Consider the following 24,083-nt stretch of genomic DNA (forward strand, 5'->3'; position numbering starts at 1 on the left):
TTCAAATCTGCGCAGCTGAGCCCCAGGCACCGCAGAGCCGAGCAAAGGTGACCCCAACAGGCTACATCCAAATTCCTGCCCCACGGCGTGCGTGTGTACGCACAGCAAAAGGACTGTTTTTCACCACCACTAAATTTTTATGCAGCAACAGCATCCGCAACAGCGGCACTCGTTAGCACCTGCAGCACTGGCTTAATTACCACACAGAGAAAGGGACAAAGATGTGTTTACTGAATTATTACACCTCAAATGCTACACTTACAGACACAATTACGGGGGATGTTAAAAATACTCCGTACTGATAAGAATTCGGTGATGCTATAGCAACAGAAAAGCCAAAATAGTAACACTTAAACAAGGGGAGGGTTTGTTTCTCGCCTGCAAATTCAGACAGGCCGTTCAGGGCTGCTATAGACGTCAGGGAGAACTCAATCTCTCTCCACCTTATTTCCGTTATTCATGAAAAGAGGCTTCCGCCCCACAGCCCAAGATGGCTGCTTAAGCTCCGTCCATTGCGCCCACGTTTCGGCTAGCAGGAAGGACAACAGGGGATGTGATGGGTAGGCCCCTCCTTTTAAGAACACTTCCCGGAAGTGCATCCATTGGCCAGAACATGGTCACGTGGCCACGCCAAGATGCAGCTAGACAATCCGAGGAGAACTCCGTTGCCATGTCCCTGCTAATAGGTGGCAAACCTGTGTAAGGGAAAAATGGACACTGGGAAACAAGTGGTAGATTCCGCCACATGGAGATTCCAAGGTTCAATTCGTATTTGGCTTGGGATTACGGGTCCAAATAATTAACACGGCTACCTCAAGAATCATAGCAACGTGGCCCCTGTTGGACTCCCAGCTCTAAAGATGTAGGTTAGAGCCTTCAGATGAAATAAACCCATGTCTATGCAGCATCAACTTTCCTCACCAGACGACTATATGCACAATGGCAAACAACACTTAATAAATTTATAAGCACTTAATAAATTCCTGAGTGAGCACCTGGATGGCTCAGTCGGTTCAGTGTCCGACTTCGGCTCAGGTCATGATCTCACAGTTCGTGAGTTCGAGCCCCACGTCAGGCTCTGTGCTGACAGCTGCGAGCCTGGAGCCTGCTTCGGATTTTGTCTCCCTCTCGCTCTGCCCCTCCCCCACTCGTGCTGTCTGTCTGTCTCTCTCTCTCTCTCTCTCTCTCAAAAATAAACATTAAAAAAAATATTTTTAATAAAATAAGTTAATGATTCCTAAGAAAGCAGAAGACATTTAGAGACAAATAGTTCCTGTAAAAACCATAATGTACCCTGGTGAGCCTTCCAGTAATCTGTTTCCTTGGATATGTCACTCAATCGAAAATTCCATTTTATCGGCTATAAATTGGTATCGCACATAAATGGTTCGTCGCGAGGATGAAATGAGGTCAAACGTGTCCAAGTGCTTTGTAAACAGTAGAGTTTTATACAAATATAGAGTTATGCACCTTCAAGCTATCACTCCAACAAAGACTTATTCAATTAAACATCTTTTGAAAAATTTCAACAAGGTATAAATACATTCACAAAATAATCTGTTGGTTGAAAGACTCCAACAAAGTTTACAGAACCTGCAACAGAATTTATAGACTCCTACAACAGCTTGGAGACTGTTACATATATTGCCTTAAGAAATACCATTAATACAAACGCATGATTTACAATACCCCCATTATAGCAAGAAAAAAAAAATAGATTCATAAGATAAAATGTCTTGTGGGCATTTATTATGCCAAGTATTTAAATGATTATTCTCACTATGACATAAGAATAATACTCTTTTAGTGATAAAAGAGAGATTTCATTAGGCCAAGGACCAACAAAGAGCCTACGGAAAGTGGCAAAGTGAAATCTGACTAACCCTTCCGAAAAATAAATAGAACAGCAGCAATCTCTAGGGGAGCCCCTAAACATAAACTAGGAAAATTCCATTTACATCAATTGGGCCCTAACTACACGACTTGTTACAAATGAAAGGAAACGAACTTGACGAACTAGTTAACCACTGGCCCGAATTTGGTTTTTACCTGCGTGTGAGTGCCTAAGAAGCCTAATCACAAAGTATGTATTAAGTTGTAAAGTTAACAATTATTTCTAACTTCTAAATAAGCCAAAGTGCTCACTCTCACCACGGAAGCAAAACTTTCTTCTGACGACGATCTACGAGTATGTACACATCTAGAGTTCTGAGAGACGGGGAACATCTTCCATATTCTGTGGGTCAAAAACGCAAAGGTCTCCATTCATATGCACGTAAAGACACTTTCATTAACTTGAGACATATGGACATCACCTACGTAAACCGGGAACCAGTTTGGACAGTGTCTCTGGCCACACCATACTTTCGAGCCCCAGACGCTAGAGAGACAGTAAAAAACTTAACGTGAAAACGACTTTTCCAATTTTTTAAAGCAAGAGATTAATAAACTGGAAAAACAAACCCAACGTTCCTCCTTGCAACATGTACTCAGTTCCAAAAGGTTCAGAGTCCAGAATCTCTCCAGCCATTCCCCCGTGTAACCGAATACATGAGCTTTCTCCCCCCTCTTCAGGAAGTCTGATCATCTCCAGTGTTCTGCAAGAGGGAAAAGAACCCCTTAATATCGAGAACTATTTTACTTAAAACACCAGACTTCAAAGCACTAGGAAAACAGCCCACCCTTGGAAGTGAAGCCAGTTGCTACACGGTAAGCCGTCCATGGCCCAATCATGTGAAAAAATTATACAAATGGGGCACCTGGGTGGCTCAGTGGGTTAAGCTTCTGACTTCGGCTCAGGTCATGATCTCACGGTCGGTGAGTTCGAGCCCCGAGTCGGGCTCTGTGCTGACAGGTCAGAGCTCGGAACCTGTTTCAAATTTTCTCTCTCTCCCTCTCTCTCTGCCCCTCCCCGGCTTGCACACATGTTTGTTAGGTATTCCATAAAAATGAAACACTACAAGAATTAGAAAGGATTGCATGAGTCACTGACCGCATCCAAATCATCCTCACATCCAGAAAACACTTGCCTGTCTTAACAGCTGCTTTCCGAGATACGATGTGGCCATGTTGGTTAAATTCTTCCTGCTGCCCACTTTGCACCTGATGTAGCCATACAGGTTGGCACCTTGTAGCACCACACCCATGATAACCACCGCCTGGGAAGGGAAAAATAATCAGTGGCTACTGGACTCAAACTGACCGAACTTTCTCTGTGCCATACGTGACACAAGGCGGACTGTCGCGGGAAAAAGAAGGAAAAAGGAAGCTCGCGGATGAGGCTTATGCCAATGAGACTCCTTCACTTGGCAGAACAGGCTTATCCAATACGAGCTGTGCACAAGGCACCTCGTCATTACCCCCCCCCCCAGAAAAATAATTCTTAAACACATATTCTAAATACCAGGTGCCAGGCCAGTCCCTGGGGATGCGGTGGAGGGACCATTCTCTCTAGTACTTTCTATGGGTCTGTGAATAAAGATATAAATAAATAAATGAGAGTCAGAAGAGACTCAAATGTTAGTTATTCCTTTAAGAATTACGAAAGAATGAGGGGCACCTGGGTGGCTCAGTCAGTTGAGCGTCCGACTCTTGGTTTCAGCTCAGGTCATGATTTCACGGTTCGTGGGATCGAGCCCCATGTCGGGCTCTCTCCCTCTCTTTCTGCCTCTCCCCGGCTCACCCTCTCCCTCTCTCAACATAAATAAACTTAAAAAAAAGGAATTATGAAAAAATGGCCATGAGATAGGTCAAGTTCAATAAACCGAGAGCATGCAGAGGGGAATCTTGGCTCTCTGCTAAGGTGTGTGTGACAACTGGCTTCTGGGAGAGCAAAGCAGCGCCCTGAGGCAACAATCCACAGATGTTTGCCTCCTGTGACAAGCGGGACGGGGGGGGGGGGGGGGCGCACTAGGAGGAGATGTGCTTTGGCTGAGTTGTTTCTTCCTGGGGCCACATCCAGGAACCTATAGGTGACTCCACTAAGATCACTAAAAGAGAGAGTAAGAAACTCAAGCCTATGCTTTAAATATAATGGAAGAGGGGCGCCTGGGTGGCGCAGTCGGTTAAGCGTCCGACTTCAGCCAGGTCACGATCTCACGGTCCGTGAGTTCGAGCCCCGCGTCGGGCTCTGGGCTGATGGCTCAGAGCCTGGAGCCTGTTTCCGATTCTGTGTCTCCCTCTCTCTCTGCCCCTCCCCCGTTCATGCTCTGTCTCTCTCTGTCCCAAAAATAAATAAACGTTGAAAAAAAAAAATTAAAAAAAAAAAATAATAAATATAATGGAAGAAAAGTTAATTAGGACAATGTGGGGAGGACCCATGGTTAACCACTCGAGAACAGGGGTTGGCCAAGTGTTTCTACAAAGGCCAGATAACAAAATATTTTAGGCTTTGCAGGCCATGTGATCTCTGTGGCACTCAACTGTGCCATTTTGGCCCCAAAGCAGCCACAGGCGACATGTAAACAAATAGGCAAGGCTATGTTCCCATAAAAATTTATAAAAACAGGTGTTGGGCTGGATTTGGCTTACAGTCCATGGCTTGCCAACCCCTGCTCTGGAATAAACAACTCATCAACCTATCTGCTATTAAAAGGATTACCCAGGAAACTCTACATCTGTAAAAAACAACACAGCTAAACAGAGTATCTCTCTCCAATCCAGACTCACTCCCTTTAACCCTTAACAGGCTGTACAGCTGATTTTCAGGAGGTTAAAGGATTTGAATGTTTAATTAAGGAATAGGTTCATATTCCTAACAGAAGTGGAGTTGTACTTGCTGTTTTAAACTTGTGTCTCAGGGAAATAAACACATTAGAATTAGACAAGGTTGCTGGTTACCTGAGTAAACACAGAACGATATTTTCATTTAAATAGATCTCTTTCGACTCATGTTTCTGAAATGGGGGCCTGGGTAGCTCAGGCGACTTCGGCTCAGGTCATGATCTCGCGGTTCATGAGTTCGAGCCCCGCATCGGGCTCTGTGCTGACAGCTCAGAGCCCGGAGCCTGCTTTGGACTCTGTGTCTCCCTCTCTCTCTGCCCCTCCCCTGCTCACACTCTCTTTCTCCCTCTCGAAAATAAATAAACATTAAAAAAAAAAAAAACTTCTTTTTTAAATAAGTTAAAACAAGCGGATGTCTGGCTTAAGATGGCATCATGAAGCCAGACTTCAAGATCTCTCTACCCCTAATAGATAACAGGTTTATGAAATACATGGGTTTGGGGCACCTGGGTGGCTCGGTCAGTTGAGAGTCGGACTCTCGACTTCACCTGGGGTCATGATCTCACGGTTCACGGGACTGAATTGCACTGACAACACGGAGCTTGCTTGGGAATCTCTCTCCCCCTCTCTTTGCCCCTCCCCCGCTCATGCTCGTGCTCGCTCACTCTCTCTCTCTCTCAAAATAAACTTTAAAAAAATACATTTGTTTAAAAACGTAGGATTTAAAATAAAAGGCAAACAAGCTGGTACTAATAAACGTTGGAGAAAAAGGGCTTGTGGTCAGAGAGAGAGCCAGCTTGGTTTTGTCCCACCCAATTCTCAAAATCCCCAAAGAAGCTCCAAGGGAAATTTCCCTGATGATCGCCACCCCAACAGCCTGGAGGCAGAAGTCCAGAGGACACAGACAGATAGCCCCGGCGATAAAAGGCAGAAACAGTCACGACTCCCATGGAACCAGCACACGACACAGGCAAGAAATCCCAGCGGCCCGCCACGAGCTGCCTCTCCGGTGACGAGGAGGAGAAGAGAATGCACAGAAGGACCAGCAACCATCAAGTCCATGTTCCCGGGGGGGGGGCAGGGGTAGGAAGAGGTTCCCGGAGAACCCGGGTGGTCGTAACCTAGGATCCCAAACCACCTTCCACAGAACCTCTCTCACCTGTTTTAGGGAAGTGGAAACGGTGTTAGACACAGACCGGGCTGACTCTCCCAGAGGGATGCGAAGGCCCCAGGGCCCCACAAACCACCTAAAGCAAGAAGGTAGCACCAGCAGGGAGCACACGCCCACCCAGGGAAAGGAACCCTACGACCTAAGAGAAGGCGAAGCCCGAGCAAGCCAACAAGGCAGTCAGAGGCCGGGCCGCGTCGTCCTCACACCTACTCTCAGGCCCCGCCAAAGACTGTTCACGCTGTAGCTCAAAGCAGAGCCCAGAAATCTGACACCACCGGGGGGCGGTCAAGGAGAACTCAGCTACGCTAAGCCAAGGTCAAGACGAGGTCTGGACAGAGCTGCCTCTGTAAGCGTGAGCAAAACGGTGGTAGGGTGGGGAAGGGAAAGGCATCCATGTAAAACTGTAAAGAAAGAAAAGAAAAGGAAGAAGAGGAGAGGAGAGGAGAGGAGAGGAGAGGAGAGGAGAGGAGAGGAGAGGAGAGGAGAGGAGAGGAGAGGAGAGGAGAGGAGACGAGACGAGACGAGAGGAGAGGAGACGAGAGGAGACGAGAGGAGACGAGAGGAGACGAGAGGAGACGAGAGGAGACGAGAGGAGAAGGAGGAAAAAGAAGAAAGCAAGAAAGGAATAGACTACGTAAAAAACACAGGTGAAGAAACGATTCTGGGGGCACCTGGGTGGCTCCGTGAGTTGAGCAGCTGACTCTTTATCTTGGTTCAAGTCATGATGTCGCAGTTGGTGAGTTCGAGCCCCGCATCGGGCTTGCTGCTGACAGTGTGGAGCCCACGTCAGATCCTCTGTCCCCTCTCTCTCTCAAAAATAAATAAATATTTAAAAAAAGAAAAGAAAAATGGAAAGACAGTAGAGGAGAACAGATAAAAATGACCCTACATAGAGGTAACTGGTCCCCCAGAATCAGAGAAGCCAAAAAATGGAACGTAAATAAATTTAAAGACTTGACAGAAGACAACCGTTCTGATTCAAAGCAAAACCTGTGCCTACATATCAGAGGAGCATACAGTTTCCAGAAAACTCAATGCAGAAAGATAAACACAAAGACCCTCTGGATATATTGTAAAACTTTGAGAATAAAAAAAAAAAAAATTCTTCATCCAGGGAGAAAAATGATTCACTCACTTACATGGAGGTTAAGTAAACCTGACCTCAGATTTCTCTGCAATATTCAATATAAGAAAATGATAATGTAGGGGTGCCTGGGTGGTCAGCTGTGAAGCATCTGACTTCCGCTCAGGTTATGATCTTACAGCTCATGAGTTTGAGTCCTACATCGGGTGGGCACGAGTCCCCCTTCGGATGAGCACAAGCCCTGCTTCAAGTGAGTCCTGCTTCTCTCTCTCTCTCTCTCTCTCTCTCTCTCTCCCCTCCCACCCCTCAAAAGGAAAGGAAGAAAAGAAAAGAAGAGAAGAGAAGAGAAGAGAAGAGAAGAGAAAAGAAAAGAAAAAAAAAAAAAAAAAAGAAAAGAAAAGAAGAGAAGAGAAAAGAAAAAGAAAAAGAAAAAGAAAAAGAAAAAAAGAAAAGAGAGGAGAGGAGAGGAGAGGAGAGGAGAGGAGAGGAGAGGAAAGATGATAATGTAACGTCTTCTAAAGGCTAAGAGAAAGAACCTGGGACCTAAGGATATTAACCCAGCCAAGTCATCGATCAAGAATGAAGTCAACGGGCTTACATCCTCAAACACGACACGGCAAAAGGAAAGTAACACCTGCAAGTTTTTTGGGGAAAAAAAAAATACCCAGCCATAAAATTTAGCCAACCAGGGGGTAAAAGGAAAAACTGCAGTTAAAAGAACTGAATCAATGTATTTAAAAACAGATCAAAGACTGAACAACCGGTAAGAAAGGTTTCCAAGGGTGACTGTCAGGAACCTTGACAACAAAATGAATACCCCAGCAAACAAAACTCAGGCAATACAGGAAGGGAAGAAACCACAGGAGGCACAGAGGAGGGTTTATCTCATTTCCTTTCCAACAGACTCTCGAGGTCAAGACACGGGCTTATAAGCGTCCGACTTCAGCCAGGTCACGATCTCACGGTCTGTGAGTTCGAGCCCCGAGTCGGGCTCTGGGCTGATGGCTCAGAGCCTGGAGCCTGTTTCCGATTCTGTGTCTCCCTCTCTCTCTGCCCCTCCCCCGTTCATGCTCTGTCTCTCTCTATCCCAAAAATAAATAAAAACGTTGAAAAAAAAATTAAAAAAAAAAAAAACAAAAACAACTAAAGTTAAGTCTATAAGCCGCAGAAATCCAAAGGCGGAAGCAGGGAGGAGGGGGAGGAAGCAGGGCTGTTAACTGCACCGTCCTTCATAGCAGGGAACCGGTACAGGTTTCCTAATCCATGAAAGAGCAGATGAAACAAAGGTCTAAAGTAACAGAGAACTACTAGAAACGCCAAAAACACACCATAAACCTTCCAAATCCCAAAAAGACAAGTATGTATGTGCATACGCAAAGAAAAAAGAGCCTATGTAGCAAAACAGACACAAGAAAATATTAAAAATGTGAGGAAAAAACATAATTAAGGCCAAACTATACCTGATATCGATAAATGTTAAGTGAGGGGCGCCTGGGTGGCTCAGTCGGTTAAGCATCTGACTCTTGATTTCAGCTCAGGTCATGATCTCACGGTTGGTGGGTTCAAGCCCTGCATCGGGCCTGTGCTGACAGTGCAGAGCCTGCTTGGGACTCTCTCTGTCCCTCTCTCTCTCTCTCTCTCTCTCTCTCTCAAAATAAATAAATAAACTTAAAAAAATCATTAAAAAAATACTGAGATAAACTCACCTATGAAAACAAGACTCACAGTTTAGATCAAGTGATAGGTTATATTTTCCAAAGATGATACAACAATATCCCATATGCTCTTCTAGAACCTCTTGATCCCCCTCATCAAGCTATCAAGCTTAATTCCCATTCCACTGCAGTGGAGAAGTGGCAAAAGTGATAACGTCTGGGCCTTGATTGCTGCCATTGCCTGAACTGTGTCTCCCCCAAATTCTAATGTCGAAGTCCTAACCCAGTACCTCGGAATGTCACTGCATTTGGAGACATGGTTTTTAAAGAGCTGATTAAGGTAAAATGAAGTCACTGGGGGGTGGGGAGGGGGGGGTACCCTCGTCCGGTATGACCGGCGTCCTTGTAAAAAGAGGAGATTAGGACACAGACACGCAGAGGAAAGACCACGTGGAAGAAAGCAGGAAGAGACGGCCATCCACAAGCCAGGGAGGGAGGCCTCGGAAAGAAGAAATCAACCCTGCCAACATCTTGGTCTGGGTCTTCTAGCCTCCAGGACTGTGAGAAAATAAAGTTCTGTTGTTTAAGCCTCCCAGAATGCAGCACTCCATCGGGACAGCTGCAGCAAACTAACACAGTTGTAGAAGGCAATTCAGCTTCTGAGCAGAACGCTCCCAGTTGGAGCTGTGACCCTCCAAGGAAGCAGTCTCACTGTCACGAAGCCACCATGCCGAGAGGAAACCCCAGCTGGCCCTTCGGGAGCACAACGTGGAGAAGCCACCGGACCTCACAGAAAGGAGATGCCTTACCGGCCTCCAGCCGCCCCAGCCACTGACTGCAACCGCATGGAGCCCAGCCCACAACCTCCCAGACAAGCTCTCTCCAACTTCCTGAACCAGAAACTGTGAGATCCCAAGATGCCTCTTGTTTTAAGACGTTACATTCTGGGAAGATTTACGATATAAGCAATGGACGACCGGAACAAATGACCGACTGATATTCTCAGAGAGGATCACTGTGTTAGTTCCAAACTACGCTAAACGTGTTTGTCTGGAGTTTATTGAACATCCCCATCCAACAAGATAATAATGTGATCAATGTATGGTAACCTCTGTACCAGGTGGGTGAAGTCAAAATCCTGCTAGGCACTTGGGGAATTGGTGAAATGGGAACTTTGAGAGGATCCTGCTCTCCGGTTCTCAGAGAAAAGCAGAGTTGGGACACCGGACTTGGGAAATTGGCGATGAAGCAGTCTATTCAAGAGAGTGAGGTCCCCAATGCTAACACCGATGGCCGCATACTGTGATCGTCCGTCAGACATCCTGATGAATCAATCGGTACGTCTACACTGACACTCACCAGCCACTTCACTCTGAAGGAGAACAGCGCACTGAAGGCAAATATCACCCACAGCACCGGACAGGCAATAAGTCCTAACCAAAAGATTCTCGATTCGGCTTCGGAAACAGTTTTACTCTCTTGAGCAGAATCCTAAAAAAAGAACATGAGTTTAATAACCAATACTGTGGTATTTACCAGTAAAAAGCTTAACATTTTTAATGACAAACACCATAACCTAAAAGTCAAATAAATTAATACAAATGACCCAAGTCCCAAGTTAGAACCCCCCAAAGGACAGTTAGTGGACCCACCACGATTTAATCTTAAGAACTGGCTTAAATATGCTTTAACTCAAGAATTTGGTACCTTCAGGGCCGAGTGGACAGTCTGTCATGACCCAACACAGAAAACGTTGCTTGTGATGGACTTCTGTTCAATTCTCACTGCACCTAACACTGTTTATTCATAAGGAAGTTTGGAATCACACCTTAGGAGGTAAGGATCAAGAAAATCAAGGCTAGTCATCCTGGTCAGGGGTCCAGAGAAAGAAATGGAATCAAGGGATTCTGGACGATGACCACAGTGTTTCAGCAATCCCCAGAAAGTTTAACTTTCTTGTTTGACTTGCCTCCACGGTGGATTTTTGATATAAGGAGTACGGGCTCACTAAGCACAACACTGCTTCCTTGCAAGTGGTCCTTGTCGAGGTCCTTCCGAGCATCAGGCCAACAATGTAATTAGTAGCGTCTCCAAGAATTCTGTCCTCTGCCTCTCAAGCCGATTTCCAGGGGAACCTGAATGTTCACCCCAGATGAGCAGGCTAACCCAAAACAGATCAGCGTCCCCTGGGGCTCCTGAAGGCAGAGGCTTAAAGGAGAGACGGCTCTGATCAATTCAGATTTTCTATCCACTTGTAATCCTTCTTTTTCTTGTTCCTGCGCACACGGGGCAGTGGACCATGGGGACAAGGACAGAACAAGCTATTGGAAGCAGTTCTCTCCTAACAGGAAGAAATCCCCGGAGGTACCAGGCGAAGCAACGCAACGTGGTGGGTCCTCAGAGATGCTTTATCAGCAGCCCGTGATGGGCGGCTTACCACACAGCACAAACTCTGACCCAACCTCCTGTCTCAGAGGCTTCTTTCCCATACATGCCTTTCTTCCAATCTCAACTAGACAGAAAAACGCAGCTAAGTTTCGGGAGGCCGTCTGGTTTAGTGCTGACGTGCCGAGCAATGTGGGGTAGCACTTCCAGTCCTGAACGCTTTGGCCTTCAACATGCAAGTGTGATCTACATGTAACTTACTGAATGACACTTTGAAAAATAAAAAGGGCAGTTTACCTTCCTGGACTCAAACACCCAATGGCTTTTTCCATCTTCGTCTATGTGATTCCACCAACGCAGACCAACCATGAGTCTACCTGTGACATTCTGAGAAAGAAGAATACAGACACAAGCGTTTTTAAAAAGTGTCATTTAGGGGTGCCTCGGTGGCACAGTCGGTTGGGCGTCCGACTTCAGCCAGGTCACGATCTCGCGGTCCGTGAGTTCGAGCCCCGCGTCAGGCTCTGGGCTGATGGCTCAGAGCCTGGAGCCTGTTTCCGATTCTGTGTCTCCCTCTCTCTCTGCCCCTCCCCCGTTCATGCTCTGTCTCTCTCTGTCCCAAAAATAAATAAACGTTGAAAAAAAAAAAAATTTTAAAAAGCGTCATTTAAAGGCCTACGAGACCACATCCTGGCGTTGACACATCACCAACCAAAAAAATCGTGGGCTTTACCTCCACAATATCCAGTTAACAAAGACCACCACATACCAGGCCTGAACAAAACAATACAGGAAATGCAATGGCAGGACCCGCAGGGGTGGAGGTGACAGGGTGGGCGTGTCCATAAACATGACCCTTCTCGGGGTGCCTGGGTGGCTCAGTCGGTTAAGCATCCGACTTCGGCTCAGGTCATGGCCTCATGGTTGGTGAGTTCGAGCCCCGCATCAGGCTCTGTGCTGACAGCTCAGAGCCTGGAACCTGCTTTGGATTCTGTGTCTCCTCTCTCTCTGCCCCTCCCCCACTCATGCTCTGTCTGTCTCTGTCAAAAATAAATAAACATTAAAAAAAAAAAGAATAAAGACATTCTTGGGGTGCCTGGGTGGCTCATTTAAGGGTCCGACTTTGGCTCAGGTCATAATCTCGCAGTTTGTGAGTTTGAGCCCGTCGGATTCTGTGCTGACAGCTCAGAGCCTGGAACCTGCTTTGGATTCTAGGTCTCCCTCTCTCTCTGCCCCTCCCCCGCTCATGCTCTGGCTCTCAAAAATAAGCATTAAAAAAAAAAAAAATTACCCTTCTCTTTTTTGTCATGAACTTGTGCCCTCTGTCTAATTCCCTAACGTGTTCCTAAGCCCCGTGCTCTTTAGTTACTGAGACTACCTTTTCCCTACATATCCTGAGTGCAGCTCCACATAACTGTGCGTCTCTAAAAATGGTGGTTCTGGACGGAAGGTTTGTGCCCCGCCCCCGCCAAACCCATACGTTGAAACTCTTACCCCACCCCCATGTGATGGTATTAGGAGGTCGGGCCTTTGTGGGCGATCAGGATGCGATGAGGTCATAGGATGGAGCGTTCGCGAATGGGATCAGTACCCTCTTAAGAGTCAGGAGAGTTTACTTCCTCTCTCTGCTCTGCCATGTGAAGATAAAATGAGAAAGTGGCAGTCCAGAACCCAGAAGAAGGCCCTCACCACAAGCTGACCATCCTGACAACCTGATCTCGGACTTCCAGCCCCTAGAATCGGAAAAAGAAGTTCCTACTGTTTATAAGCCACCCAGTCTATGGTATTCTTATAGCAGCCCACATCGACTAAGTTAAGACAGAGGTTATAGGCACTAATCCTCATTCAGCACCTCAAACGTACCAAGCTCTTTTCCTCTTACTAATGTAACAAATTACGACCAATGACTTTGATAGCTTTCTCAAGGTTTATTTACGCCACTGATGTTTACTGAGCACCTACTATGAGGTACTATCCCAGCTGCAAGTGTCATGGGGAAGAGAGGCAGTCAACCAGCACACGAATGTGCCACCACCACCACCCGTGGGAAGGGAAGGGCAAGGGAGAGGCGGTGGGGGAGGAGTGTAGGTTGCCGTAACAGTCAAACAGAAATCTGATCTAGTCTGGGAGTCAGAAATGGCCTCCCTTGAGGAATCAACATTGGGAATAAAATTTAAAGGATAAGTAGGAATCCCTAATGCAGGAGAATATTTTTTAAGGTTTATTTATTGACTGTGAGAGACGGACAGAGGCAGCAAGTGGGGGGGGGGAGGGGCAGAGAGAGAGAGAGGGAGAGAGAGAGAGGGAAAGAGAGGGAGGGAGGGAGGGAGGGAGGGAGGGAGGGAGAGAGAGACTCCCAAGCAGGCTCCGCACTTTCAGCGCACAGCCCAACCAGGGACTTGAACCCACACAACCAGATCATGACGTGAGCAGAGACCAAGAGTCAGATGCTCACCGACTGAGCCGTCCAGGCACCCCAATGCAGAAGATGTTTAATCAGGGGTGCCCACTAACAGATTCAGGGGTTCTGTGAAACTTGGGGGAGGAAAAAGTTGTATCTTTATTTTCACTAACTTCTGAAGTTTAGTTTATCTTTAAATTATGAGTGCAGACAACAAACCACGGTAGAAGCAGCAGTACCCGTGACTTGGACCAATAAAAACCTGCAGACACCACAGTATAGCTTTTATGCTCGCCACCGCTTTGAAAGTAACTAGACATTCCAAAAGAAGCATGTATTGTAAAATCAGAAATTTGCCTTTTTAACATTTCCATTATATTTCAATGTACGTGACTTCCTTTGAAATCTTATGTATTTTCCCTCACGTACTGAAAAGCGTTCACAGGGGCGCCTGGTTGGCTCACTCCACAGAGCGTGTGACTCTTGATTTCAGGGTTGTGAGTTCGAGTCCCACACTGGGTGTAGAGATTACTTAAATGAATAAATAAATAAATATAAATAAATAAATGAGCTCACAACTTCATGAGACTGTGAAAGGGTTCCATGGCACAAAAAGGTTAGGAATCCGGGTGTTAAGGTGATTCGGGAATGAAAGCAACATTCCAGAAAGATCAGTAGCACAGAGCCCTTGGGAAAAAAGTAAAATCAATCAATTTATGGGATTTGGGGTGACTGACTGGAAATGGAGTAGGAATAAGGCAATTCATATGTATCTGGTTCGCTCAAGTTAAAAAGCAGTGATTTGCGAGGTGCCTGGGAGGCTCAGTTGGTTGAGTGACCACCTCTTGGGTTTCAGCTCAGGTCATGATCTCACGGTTCTTGAGTTGGAGCCGTGCGTCAGGCTCTCTGCTGTCAGCATGGAGACCACTTCAGATCCTCTGCCCTCCTCTATCTCTGCCCCTTCCCCGCTTGCACTCTCTCTCTCTCTCAAAAATAAGTAAACATTAAAAAAAAAAACAAAAAAAAAAACAGTGATTTGAGGGCTGCCTTGGGTGTCACAGTTAAGCGTCCGACTCTTGATCTTGGCTCAGGTTGTGATCTTACGGTTCATGACACTGAGCCCCACGTCGGGCTCTGCACTGACGGTGCAGAGCCTGCTTGGGATTCTCTCTCTCCCTCTCTCTCTCTCTCTGCCCCTCCCCCGCTCATGCTCACTCACTTTCTCTCTCAAAATAAATTTAAAAAAATTTTTTTAAATGTTTAAAAAAAAGAAAAGAGGGGCGCCTGGGTGGCTCAGTCGGTTAAGCGGCCGACTTCAGCTCAGGTCACGATCTAGCAGTCTGTGAGTTCGAGCCCCGCGTCGGGCTCTGGGCTGATGGCTCAGAGCCTGGAGCCTGCTTCCGATTCTGTGTCTCCCTCTCTCTCTGACCCTCCCCCGTTCATGCTCTGTCTCTCTCTTTCTCAAAAATAAATAAAACATTAAAAAAAAATTTTTTTTTAAATAAAAAAAAGAAAAGAAGAGCCTTCAGACCAAAATTCACATTGTAGAAACGCTAACACTGAAAGACTAAGGAAAAAGGAGAGCTGTCCCTGAAGACGGAGGACAGTCGGGGGCCTCTTTTATTGGCGATTTTCAAACAACGCCTCTTGGAATATTTTCAAACTCTTTTCCCATTGTCCTGTTCTTTTCTGATTTGATCATTAGGTTATTTTCCTAATTTCTCTCTGGCTTATTGTTTTGGAAGCTTCTGGCCCTCTAACGATAAAAGCCTTCTGCCTATGTTTTTCCTCCGAGTTCAGCATTAGACACGTTCTGAAAGCTTCAGTGTATGTGATCATCGTCATTAGGGTATAAATAATCTGTATTTACAGTCTTTATTTCCTGTTTAAAGCCAAGGTATCTCAGCAGGTTGGCTTTTACTTGTAATTCTGATTTGGAAAACCATTCTCTTTAATGAATTCTTAGCTTTATTGTACCGGGCTAGAAAATAGAGCTGCTCTGGGGCATTTATCTGGGTTTTCTTCACTGTGACGCTTAACCAACTTCTGTAAACGTTCCACAGGGACTGAACAGGAAGAGGTCCTCTGTATGTACAAAGTTCCACGGTATCGCTAGTAAGCTGAACTGCCATTTCATTTCGATCTTTCAGACCTTATTTATTTTGTGTCGCTGTGATCCGCCAGAGACGGCAAGCACTTTGTTTGACTCCTGTCACGACGTTTTGTGCATCTTCCCCTAATGCTTCTAATAGTTCTTCCCTGCACCCGGTTTGAAGGGACGCCATTCCGTGACTGGTCCTCACTGTCATTCATAAGAGGCCCTTTCTTATTCCCTTGAGTGCTGTCTTACTCTCTATTTTGTCTGATAAGATTATACTGCCAGGTTTCTTCTTGTTTAAATTGGTCGGATATTATCTTTGCCTTTTACTTCTTCTACTGTTGCCATTTTAGTTAGATCTTTCGGCTGGGCTCTTGATGTCTGACCCAATCTTCAAACTGTCATCTTCAAAAAGAGGGGCTCCTTGGGGGGCTCAGTCAGTTGAGCGTCCGACTTTGGCTCAGGTCATGATCTCGCAGTCTGTGAGTTCGAGCCCCGCATTGGGCTCTGTGCTGACGGCTCAGAGCCTGGAGCCTGTTTGGGACTCTGTGTCTCCCTCTCCCTCCACACCTCCCCACTCGCACTCTCTCTCTCTCAAAAATAAATAAACATTAAAAAAAAAAAAAGAGTTTAGGGGCGCCTGGGTGGCTCAGTCGGTTAAGCGTCCGACTTCGGCTCAGGTCACGATCTCGCGGTCCGTGAGTTCGAGCCCCACATCGGGCTCTGTGCTGACCGCTCAGAGCCTGGAGCCTGTTTCAGATTCTGTGTCTCCCTGTCTCTCTGACCCTCCCCCGTTCATGCTCTGTCTCTCTGTCTCAAAAATAAATAAACATTAAAAAAAAAATTTTTTTTTTAAAAGTTTAATCAAATTACATTTACTGTTAAAATTAATTTGCTTTATATCTCAGTGGTTTGGACATCTGTGAAAGTAATTCTGCCACAGATAAAAGAGTGACATTTTTTAAGTCCTTGCTTTAAAAAAAAAAAAAAAGAAGAAGAAAAACAAAATCTTTATCAGAAAATACACTTTTTGGCACTGGGTTTTTAAAACCCTAAACCCAGAAGGATTTAATTATAAGAATTTGGAAATGACCAGGAAGAACTGACCGAAGGCTGTTGTTCTATCAGGCTAAACAGACATTACATGAACAACAAAAAGAAACATGCCTCAAAACAAAATTGTGACCGGGATACAGTAAACAGTGCAGAGCGTAAAGCAACAGAAGAAATTCAAAGAAATACAAGCCAAAGACAGTAATAAAAAAAATAAATAAAAAATAAAAAAGCCTAAATAAAAGAGACCTTTATGGGGATGCCTGGGTAGCTCAGTTGGTTCAGCCTCTGACTCGATTTCAGCTCAGAGATCCTCTCTCTCCCTCTCTCTCTGCCCCTCCCCACCTGGAGCGCACTCCTTCTGTCTCTCTCAAAATTAATAAAGAAACTTTAAAAAGAAAAAGAGAGACCTTTATAATCCCCATTCTCAGCATTTTGTGGCCTATGGAAACTGGCGACCACCGAGCCAGCCATTTCTGGTGGGAGAACTGAAAGGTCTAAAAAAATGGTTGGGTTGGTGGCTGGGAATAGACTTGTAACATCTTACTGGCCTCCGAATCAATACACACGTCTCGGAAATTCCAAAATTAGCTTTTTTTTTTTTTTTAAACCTTTGATTTTTTTCCCCCACCATTTGACTCTGAAAATTTCCAAACACACAGCAAAGTCACATTTTATAGTGAGCACCCAAATGCCTACCACTAGAGTCTGTATTTAATATTTTACTACAGTTACCTTATCACGCGTCCATCTATCTAGGTGTCTATCTGTCTATCCACCCATCCCTCTACTTACAGTTGCCTTTGAGTTTAAAACCATTTCTTACTCCCTCTTATCCCTTCTAGCAGGGTTTCTCAACCTCTGCACTACTGACATCTGGGGTCAGAAAATTTTTCGTTGTAGGGGGCTATCCTGTGCACCTTAGGACGTTAGCAGCATCCACGGCCTCTACCCACTGGATGTCAGCAAAACACCTCCCCAACCCCAGCTGTGACAACCAAAACTGTCTTCGGACATGGACAGTCGTCCTCTGGGGAACAAAACTGGTCCTGGTGGAGAAACACCGCCCTGGGACACGCATAGGGGCCTTTGTGAATGGCGGGCACGCTCCTCAAGAATGTGTGCATGCTCTCTCCTGGGCTCTTATCTAGATATCGTACACAGCACACCCTGAAGCAAAACAACTGATATGAATTAGAAACAGTATACAGGACCTGTGGCTGCGATCACATTTTGCTTCTTTGTTTAATTTTAAAGCTGATGGAGGCTGACATAAGGCACAGATAAATCAGTAGTAGTGTAATAACCTACATGTGATCTGATGATAGACCTTAACACACGGGACGCCTGCGGTGACAGAAAGATATAAATGAAAACAAATCCAAGATGCTAAGGGTCATTCTCCCCCCACGGTTCATACATCGTTCAGTCTCATCACATCAAATACAACGTTAAAATGAGAAAACAATCAGACCTACCTTGACTGCCCAAAAGTCACATGACAACAACAAGATAATTGTCACCATACAGGCAATAAAGCTGCTGCTGAACAACTCACAGAGCAGATAGACGACGATGGCACTGACTCGAAAGAACAAATGGAAAAATGACGCCACCGGGTGTCTGAAAATCAAAACACAGTGAAAGAAAGGCAATTACGCTTCAGCACAGGGGCTGCGGACACAGATGAACGACGCCTTCCGCCACAGCAGCCACCAGCCGGGGTTTGGTCAAAACAAGAGACGACTCTGAGGAAAAAGCAAATGGCCTCCTCTATTTTTACATTAAGTCCCATTATCTGACCGGGCCCTGCTGCCACAGAAAATACCGTATGCAAGTAGGACTTGAACTTTCACAAAATATTTGAGCCACTCTGCCAAGCTTGGAGAATTCAGGAAACTATACTCTCAGGATTAAAAACTATTTTGTCATATGGGGCGGGGCGCCTGGGTGGCTCAGGCGGTTGAGCGTCCGACTTTGGCTCGGGTCATGATCTCACGGTTCGTGGGTTCGAGCCCTGCGCCGGGCTCTATGCTGACAGCTCAGAGCCTGGAGCCTGCTTCGGATTCTGTGTCTCCCTCTCTCTCTCTGCCCCTCCCCTGATCATGCTCTTTCTCTGTCTCTCAAAACGTTAAAAAAAATTTAAGAAGATGGGGCGCCTGGGTGGCTCAGTCGGTTGAGCATCCAACTTCGGCTCAGGTCATGATCTCACGGTTCATGAGTTCGAGCCCCACACTGGGTTCTGTGCTGACAGCTCGGAGCCTGGAGCCTGCTTCGGATTCTGTGTCTCCCTTTCTCTCTGCCCCTCCCCCACGCGCGCGCACGCGCGCTCTCTCTCTCTCTCTCTCAGAAATAAACAAACATTAAAAAAAATTTTTTTTATTAAAAAAGAAATTACTGTCACATAAAAAACTAATTCCAGGGTGCCTGGCTGGCAGAGTCAGTAGACCACGCGACTCTTGACTTCGGGGTCCCGAGTTCGAGCCCCATGCTGGGCACAGAAATTAGTTAGAAATTAAAATGAATAAAAATACAACAGAACTCCTAGGCCTTCAGAAATCACTTCTGGCTTTAAGGCAAAGTAGCTCTCAGGCAGACTTTTGGTTTTAACAGCTTTATTGAGGTATAATCCACATACCCCACAATTCGTCTATTTAAAATGTAGGCCCCAACAGTTTTTTGGTATATTCACAGAACCACGCGCTCACCTTTGGAACTTTCTCATTACCCCAAAACAAACTCGGGACCCACGGGCAGTCCCTCCTCATCCGCCCCAACCCCACCTCTCTCTCCAGCCACAGACAACCGCTAACGTACTATCGTCTCTACAGATTTGCCTATTCTGGGCATTTCGTATAAATGAAAGCATACAAGTGGTCTTTTGTGACTGCCGTCTCTCACTCAGCATCATCTTCTCAAAGGTCAGGTGGGAGTCAACCGCAGTAAGCCAATCTCTTGACAGGGACCTGAATTTGGAATCGAAGTCTGTTTGGCTTGACGTGTTCGTGTTATCGACAAAAGATCCGATTCTGAAATCTGCACAATCAATCCGAATGCAACACGCACAGGGTCTAAAGGAACGATGCACTCTTGGTAAACAAGTGGTGGAAGTAAACACACGAGGGTTCACAAAATCGGCTTCGCAGACGTGAAGACGCGGCACTGAGTAAACTCCCACAGCAAATCTGAACTGTCGTCTGTGCCCCAGACCAGAGCTCAAACTGCCAGGTGGCCGCTGCGCACAAGTTCGTGACAACCGCTCTGCCTTGAATGCCACCGGCCAGCACCCGTCGACACACAGAACCCAACTCCGACGACTCACCCTCTTACCTGATTTTGGATTTTTTTGGTCTGTTAGTGGTCTCCTCTTCCGCATCAAACAGGGAGACATCCTCGGTGTCATCATTACTGTCCTAGCAGGAAAATTAAATATCCGTGAAGCAAGAGGAAACTCAGTACTTGCGTGTCTCCTACATAGAAGGCACCACGCCAAAATGGAAAGCAAAGACAGACACGGTCCCGGACATCGGGAATTCACAACCTAGCGAAAGGGCACCCCCGTCGGCTGGCAACGAGCCATCGCTACCCCGCTGCTGAGCCCTGGGACAAACCATGGGGGGCCAACGACACTCCTGTAAACTTCCCACGGCTGCGGCTGCGCTCAGGGGCTCCGTCACCAGCAGGGACCCCCGGGGACAAACTCCATGCTTTTGGCTCCTTCACGAAATCATCTGCCTGCACCCCTGTTTCCCCGACCCCTTCTCACTAGTCTCTGTTTATCCAACGTGAAACCAGCCATGGGGCTCGGAATCTCTTCCTTTCCTGCCTCCTCCATCAATTTCCCCTTTATTTACACTCTCTTGTATCTTAGGTCTTCCTCTGGGACCTCTCCGGTCAGCATATGAACTTCTTCAGGGGTCATCTGTTGCTGGAAAGAGGTTTCAAAAACCCTAAGCCGGGACCTCCCCTTCTGTCTTCCGCCCTCGACGCACAGCCTTTCTCCCTCTCTCGGCCTCGGACCCTCAGGGTGGCTCACACCTCGACCGATGCTGCGGCCTCAGCCCAGCCTCAGCCGCAACCACGACGAACCTGCTCTCACCCCTTGCCTGGCGCCAGCCACCCACCACCCACCTGCCTTCACCTCCTCCCTGCCGGACTCCAGCCCCTCATCACCCACAGGGCAATCTTCCTCACAGGACAGTCACACTGGGTCCTTCCCCTCGCAAATCATTCTCAGCGGTGCTCCTCCAGGCAGAAGGTAAAACTCACCTCCTCCACCCGATCCCCTCCTTCCCTTCCGACGCTCCCTGGATACAGTTCTACTGCTACGCTACGTGTTCTCAGAAAACACCAGGGGCTCCCATGTGCCTGCCTTTCACATCTTTTCTCCACCCAGAAAGCTCTTCCCTTCTCCATCCCCTACACAGCAAGTCCTCAGGCAACACCAAATCCACCTGGGAAATTTCAGCTACAATACCGAAAGAGCTGAGAAACTTGCCCTGAAATCCCCAGGCTTCCCATTTCCAATCCCCGCCTGCCCGACAATCTTACTACAGCTCTCCAAGGACCACCTCCATCTAGACACTAAGCTCCTGGGGGCAAGGACTGTCACTGCGTTGTAGTAAGTCCCGGTGTACCACATAGCACCCGGCCAGGCGGCACAATATTTCTTGAAGGCGGGAGCGGATGAACAAAGGAGGCAACTGCAGACTGTGATCTGAGCCAGGAGAAACAGGAGTGCAAACGGGAGCACAGAGGAGGAAGCGAATCTTTCCTACCAAAGGGCTCCAGAGGAGAGCTTATGTGCTAGGTGCCGACAGAGCAAGGCCTCCTGCTCACTCCAGTCCCTTGACTAGGTATATTTTCAAAGGCAGAGAGTAGAAACACACAAGGTCTATGTAGGGGTCCACGGAGTAAGAGAACAGTGAGAGAAGCAGAATGGGAGCTAAGGTTTTAAGAGGAAAATAGACTCAGATCTGAGACCAGTGGTTCTCAACCTTGGCTCACAGGTTGAAACTGCCTTGGGTACAAGACAGAAAGACACAAAGAAAGGCAGACAGAAAGATGGAAGGAAGGAAGGAAGGAAGGAAGGAAGGAAGGAAGGAAGGAAGGAAGGGGAAAGGGAAAGAAGAGAAGAGAAGAGAAAAGAAGAGAAAAGAGAAAAGAGAAGAGAAGAGAAAAAGAAAAAGAAAATGAAAAAGAAAAAGAAAAAGAAAAAGAAAAAGAAAAAGAAAAAGAAAAAGAAAAAGAAAAAGAAACCTGATACCTGATCCCCACCCCAAGGTGGTCTGGGGTGTGGTCTGGGCATCTGGATTTTTTTAAAGCCCCTCGGATGACAATAATGTACAGCCAAGACTGAGATCCACAATATGATGCTAGGGTCTGAAAAGCTGACACTTCTCCTTGATCCCAACAATCCAATCTATATCCAGCAGATGGGGTGACCTCTCATACGTATCATCTCCCTACTTAACACCCAGAGGGCTTTGACTTCATAAAAATGGACTACCCATCAGAACCATCACCACCTGGCCCCGCCCACCTCGAAGACCTTATCTCGGGCCGCACCCCCTTCTTGAACTGTGGTGGACTGATAATGCCTCCTCTCAGTCCTGCCAGACTTCCTGGTGCTAATGCTTGGAATCTGTAAATACGTAAATTTTTAGCAAACAGATTTTTGCAAACAGATTTTTGAATTAAGGAGTTTGAGAGGGGAAGAGTATCCTGGTGCCTCCTTAGCCCTTGACTCATTTTTGACTTCTGACCTGGAACTATAAGATAAATTTCTATTAAGACACTAAGTTTGGGGCGCCTGGGTGGCTCAGTCGGTTCAGCTTCGAAGCTCGGCTCAGGTCATGATCTCCCGGTCAGTGAGTTCGAGCCCCACATCAGGTTCTGTGCTGACAACTCGGAGCCGGGAGCCTGCTTCCGATTCTGTGTCTCCCTCTCTCTCTGCCTCTTGCCTGCTTACATTCTGTCTCTCCCCAAATAAATAAATAAACATTAAAAAATTTAAAAAAGAAAAAGAGTTTGGTTTTGGACCTTTAACCTGAAGATGCTGATACTAAGACTTTTTTAAAAAACTGAGAAGGGGAACCACTAGCATCTTCTAGAATGTTCCGATTTAGGTGTTAAATGAAAATTCTGGCCACTGTATGGAGAAGCTGGGAGAAGGAGGGGAAAGACAAAGGCACAAAGCTGTGAAGCTTTGTGCCAAGAAGCAATGGCTTGGTCTCCGGAGGAGGCAGTGGAGGTGGCGAAAAACATCCAGATTCCAAATACGTCTTAGAGTGGAAATGACAGGATTTGCTGACGGGCTGAACGTGGGCGTAAGAGAAAAGGGGTTAAGGAAGATTCCAAAGTTTTTGTCCGGAGCAGCTAAAAACGAAAGCACCAAAGACAGACGCTTGGGCACTCCCAATATTTAGGGGTCAGAAAGATGAGAAGGAGTAAGCAGTGGGGGCTGGAGAGGATGTGCTGAGGCCTAGGAGCTGAACCAGGGGGGTGGTGTCCGGGAAGGCAGGGGAAGAAAGTGCTTCCAGGAGGAGGGTCAGATCAACCGTATCAAATGCTGCTCACAAGGAGGATGAAAACCACAGAGACTACTGTATTTCTTTCTTTTTTTTTTTTTTTTAATGTTTCTTTTTTGAGAGAGTGCAAATGGGGTAGGAGCAGAGAGAGAGGGCGACACAGAACCCAAAGCAGGCTCCGGGCTCTGAGCTGTTAGCACAGAGCCCGATGTGCGGCTCCAACTCACGAGCCATGAGGTCATGACCAGAGCCGAAGTCGGATTCTTAACCCACTTAGTGGCCCCAAGACCACTGTATTTCTTTTTTTTTTTTTTTTTAATTTTTTTCAACGTTTTTTATTTATTTTTGGGACAGAGAGAAACAGAGCATGAACGGGTGAGGGGCAGAGAGAGAGGGAGACACAGAATCAGAAACAGGCTCCAGGCTCCGAGCCATCAGCCCAGAGCCTGACGCGGGGCTCGAACTCACGGACCGCGAGATCGTGACCTGGCTGAAGTCGGACGCTTAACCGACTGCGCCACCCAGGCGCCCCAAGACCACTGTATTTCTAACCGGTCATCAGTGACCTCACTAAGAGCAGTTTCAGGATGGCAGACGGAAGAGGGAGAAAACCAGACTAGAATGGACACAAGAGACAACAGAAAAAGTAAGAGACAAGTATAAATAAATCTTTTTTTTTTTTTTAAATTTTTTAACGTTTATTTATTTTTGAGACAGAGAGAGACAGTGCGTGAACAGGGGAGGGGCAGAGAGAGAGGGAGACACAGAACCTGAAACAGGCTTCAGGCTCTGAGCTGTCAGCACAGAGCCCGATGCGGGGCTCGAACTCACAGACCCTGAGATCATGACCTGAGCCGAAGTCGGACGCTTAACCGACCGAGCCACCCAGGCGCCCCATAAATCTTAAGGAACTAAGAATGGGGTGATACCTCAAAGGGCGTTTAGAGTGAAGTTTTTATTTTTTAAGGCAGGAGAAATTAAAGC

The 24,083-nt window shown here is 46.6% G+C and overlaps 1 protein-coding gene across 5 annotated transcripts in view; it reads right to left on the minus strand.

Moving 5' to 3' along the window:
• Positions 1–24,083, minus strand: part of LOC115500471 (Golgi apparatus membrane protein TVP23 homolog B) — a 58,137-nt gene that overhangs the window by 32,332 nt on the left and 1,722 nt on the right. For 2 of the 5 annotated variants that reach the window (XM_030294901.2, XM_030294902.1), the window contains exons 2-6: positions 19,900–19,982; positions 18,048–18,192; positions 13,995–14,105; positions 11,315–11,404; positions 9,992–10,123 (exon numbers count right to left, since the gene is read on the minus strand). In XM_030294901.2, the coding sequence (XP_030150761.1) occupies positions 9,992–10,123; positions 11,315–11,404; positions 13,995–14,105; positions 18,048–18,192; positions 19,900–19,982 (561 nt within the window). Of the gene's footprint in view, positions 1–1,425; positions 2,598–3,029; positions 3,159–9,991; positions 10,124–11,314; positions 11,405–13,994; positions 14,106–18,047; positions 18,193–19,899; positions 19,983–24,083 lie in introns of those variants that run through there. The other 3 variants (XM_030294904.1, XM_030294905.1, XM_032591232.1) reach the window with 3 other exon arrangements.

This window comes from Lynx canadensis, chromosome E1 (genome assembly GCF_007474595.2).
Source record: "Lynx canadensis isolate LIC74 chromosome E1, mLynCan4.pri.v2, whole genome shotgun sequence".
In the NCBI taxonomy this organism is placed as follows: domain Eukaryota; kingdom Metazoa; phylum Chordata; class Mammalia; order Carnivora; family Felidae; genus Lynx; species Lynx canadensis.